Here is a 3466-nt window from a genome sequence, read left to right as displayed (position 1 = left end):
TATCTAATGTACGATAAGCTTTGCTAATTTGAGTTGCCTTGTGAGTTACTTATTGAAATCCCTAATTGTACCTGAATAATACCTAATAGTCCCTTTGAATGGCTAATTCATTGAATTGAACTTTAAATTTTTCATCTTTCACTTTACCCTAATCCCAAAACTGATATCAAGTTTGCTTCAAATTGGGTCACTAATCAAACTAAGTTTAATAGCTGGTTTAACAAAATCCCCTGTTGTTGTTTTAACCAGGCAAGACCTTACCACATTATCCTTACCTTTATTTACCTTTTGTACCCTACCTACCGGCCAAATACCCCTGGGTGTGTTGTTTTCTAGTATCCATACCATGTCCCCTACTTCTATCCCGTTTACTGTTGAATGCCATTTTCGACGTTGCATTCTTTTAAATGCAACGTGTCCAAAACGTTACATGTGAGTGTTGGCGTTGCATGTGAGTGTTGGCAGATATTCATGTGAGCACTCACGACGTTGCATGTGAGTGTTGGCAGATATTCTTTTAAAAAACGTGTCCAAAACTTGTTCATAATACTGTTGACGTTGTTCCATAGTTTTCTTGTTCCTCTGTCGTTGCTGCTAATTGTAGTATCCGAAGGCAGTCCTGTTGTCATTCCTGTCAAAAAATGTCCTGGTGTCAGGCTTTCCACATTGCGTATGTCACTGCTGACTGATATTAGAGGTCTGCTGTTGAGTAGAGCTTCGATTGGCAAATAAGGGTTGAGAAACTGTCTTCCTGGAGTTTCCTAGATCCGGTGATATTGAAGAAGAGTCGTTTGCTCATCCCAATGAGGCGTTCCCATGTTCCACCAAAATGTGGAGCTCCTGGTGGAATAAATTTCCATGCAATCTTTTTCGATTCCGCATATTTCTGTATCTCTCTAGTTGTGAAGCTGCTTTCTTCGAAGGTCTTCGCTGTACTGGTGAAATATAAAGCGTTGTCGCTGTGAATTCTTTCCGGTTGTCCTCGTCGGCTGAAGAATCGTTGGAATGCCATTATGCATGATTCTTTTCGCAAGTTCCTGGTCACTTCGATATGAACGGCTCGTATCGTCAGACAGGTGAATAAGCAACAGTATACTTTCATGGCTGTGTTGATCTGGCTGTAGATTTCGAATGGCCCAAAAAAGACTACTCCGGTTTCCTTGAAGGCTACAGGTTTGACTGAGAATCGGTAGCTCGGAAGATCTGACATCTGAGGCTGGCTGTTGAGTTGTCTCTGTCGTCTGCATTCGTAGCATCTGCTCGAGATCTTCTTCATTACTGTTTTGCATTGAAGAACCCAAAAGTTCAACTGAATGATGTGTGTTTGCTGTTCAACTCCAACATGACCATTGATGTTGTGTTGCAGTTTCAGAAAAAGACGAATAATCCTGTTCATACCGTCTAAGATTATTGGCTTCTTTGTTGCTGTTGAAACTGGTGTGTTGGCTAGTCTGCTATTTGATCGAAGGATACCATCTTCGTCTATTGAAGGTGTCAACTGAATCAATCTACTCCGTTTCTGAACTGGCCTGTTGTCTGTTAGTTTTTTTACATCCTCGTCGAACGATTGCTGCTGAGATAAACGGAAGAGAAATTTCTCTGCATCTCTGATCTGTTGGTCAAGTGTTCTCATTTTGTTTCGGAGGTTTTTCATTTTGATGATGACGGCTGTTAGTTTCAACCACTGGCTAAACCTGTTGGCATCAATTAGGTCTTTGTCAATTGGCTGTCGTCGTGTTCCCCGAGGCTTCTGTTCTGCGCTGTACAAGAAAACAGTTTCGTGTTGTTGTTCGTCTGTTGTCGAGTTGTCGCTAGAAGATAGAAGAAACTGTGGTCCCTGTAACCAAAGAGATTTTTCTGTCATTTCTGTTGCTGTTAGTCCCCTCGCTCCTTGATCTGCTGGGTGGTCCTTGGTGTTGACGTAGTTCCACTGATTGGTGTTTGTGAGATCCCTTATTTCGGCAATTCGGTTTCCGATGTACATCTTGTGTTTCAATTTGAAGTTCTTTATCCAACTGAGAACGGTCGTGCTGTCACTCCACAGAAAGATTTTGTCAAACTTGAAATCCATTTCATCCTCAATTGTTTTCTTCAATCTTGCCGCGTAAAGTGCTGCCTGCAGTTCTAGTCTGGGAATTGTTGTTTGACGTAAGGGTGCCACTCTTGTTTTTCCCATGAGAAAACGAGTAGTGGTTTCTTGGTTCCTGGTTGTCTTGATGTATGCTACTGCTGCTGTTGCTTCCAATGATGCGTCGCAGAATACACGAAGTTCCATTGTGTCCCCAAGTGCTGTACCACCAACCAACCTGTTTACCCCTACCGTACCTATCTTTTCCGTTTCATGTACCCAATCTTTGATGGCTTTTTCATTGTCTCCACCGATAGCTTTGTCCCATTCGCGTCCATGTTTCCACAGCTCTTGCAGTAGAATCTTGGCTCGGATGAGGAATGGCAATATGATTCCCAAAGGATCGTAGAAACTTGACAGGAAAGAGAGAAACCTGCATTGGGTCCAAGTTTTACTGTCCAGGTTCCTTCTGTCTTTCGCTTTGAACATTATTTTGTCTTCGTCTAAGCTCCAGTAAACTCCAAGTACTCTTTGATGAAAACCTTTACTGAAGAGCTCCTCCACTGGTTTGCATAGATCATCTTGCATCTGCTCACAAAACTCACGGCGGTTGCTGCACCATTTTGTCAGATTGAATTTACCATTCTTCAGAGTATCCTTGACATTCTTGACTGTGGTGAAAGCTGTGATGGCGTCGCTAAAAGATGAAACCATGTCATCCATATAGAATGTCCGCTGAATGATCTCTAGAGAATTTGGGTGATCTTCAATGTCGTCTTTGGCTGTCTGTTGCAAAACAAAATTTGCGCAAGCTGGTGAGTCCCTGGCTCCAAAGATGTGTCGTTGGTATTCGTACACCTCTAATTCTGAGCTGTTGGGTTGTCTCCACATGAATCGTAGATAACGTCGGTCCTGTTGTCGTACTCCGATTTGCATAAACATCGCTTCGATGTCTCCCTGGATGGCGATGGCTCCCTGTCGGAATCGTAGCAAAATTCCAAGCATATTCCCGGGGAGGTCAGGTCCAGCTAAGAGTTTGTCATTGAGGCTTGTTCCGCTTTGTGGTGCTTTGGCATTGCAGATTCTTCGTATCTTGTCGGGTTTGTTTGGGCTGACAAGACCATAGTGTGGTATGTACCATCGTGTATCTTTCTGTCTATGGAAAGGTACTTTTGCAATGTAACCTTTTCCAGGTCTGCTTGAATGCCCTCATTGTATTTCTTGTACTGTTCAGGTTTCTTCTGTAGTCTGTTGACAAGATGATTCAAATGAGTCGAGGCTTGCGACCGGTTGTCTGGTAAACTGCTGTCGTCTTTCCAGAGAAGTCCCGTTTCATAACGTCCATCTGCTTGTCTCACGCATGTTGTGTTAAGTATTTTGGTGGCTAACAAGACTTCT

General features: G+C 42.9%; 1 protein-coding gene across 1 annotated transcript; it reads right to left on the bottom strand.

The window, feature by feature from the left end:
• Positions 1-691: 691 nt before the first annotated feature.
• LOC142346168 (uncharacterized) lies at positions 692-3073 on the bottom strand. Its single transcript, XM_075398676.1, has one exon. The coding sequence runs from the start codon at positions 3071-3073 to the stop codon at positions 692-694; it is 2382 nt and encodes a 793-aa protein (XP_075254791.1).
• Positions 3074-3466: the final 393 nt, after the last annotated feature.

This window comes from Convolutriloba macropyga, chromosome 9 (genome assembly GCF_964194025.1).
Source record: "Convolutriloba macropyga chromosome 9, txConMacr16.3, whole genome shotgun sequence".
Lineage (NCBI taxonomy): Eukaryota > Metazoa > Xenacoelomorpha > Acoela > Convolutidae > Convolutriloba > Convolutriloba macropyga.
Note: the sequence above shows the minus strand (reverse complement) of the source record. Positions and strands in the feature narration are given on the sequence as shown.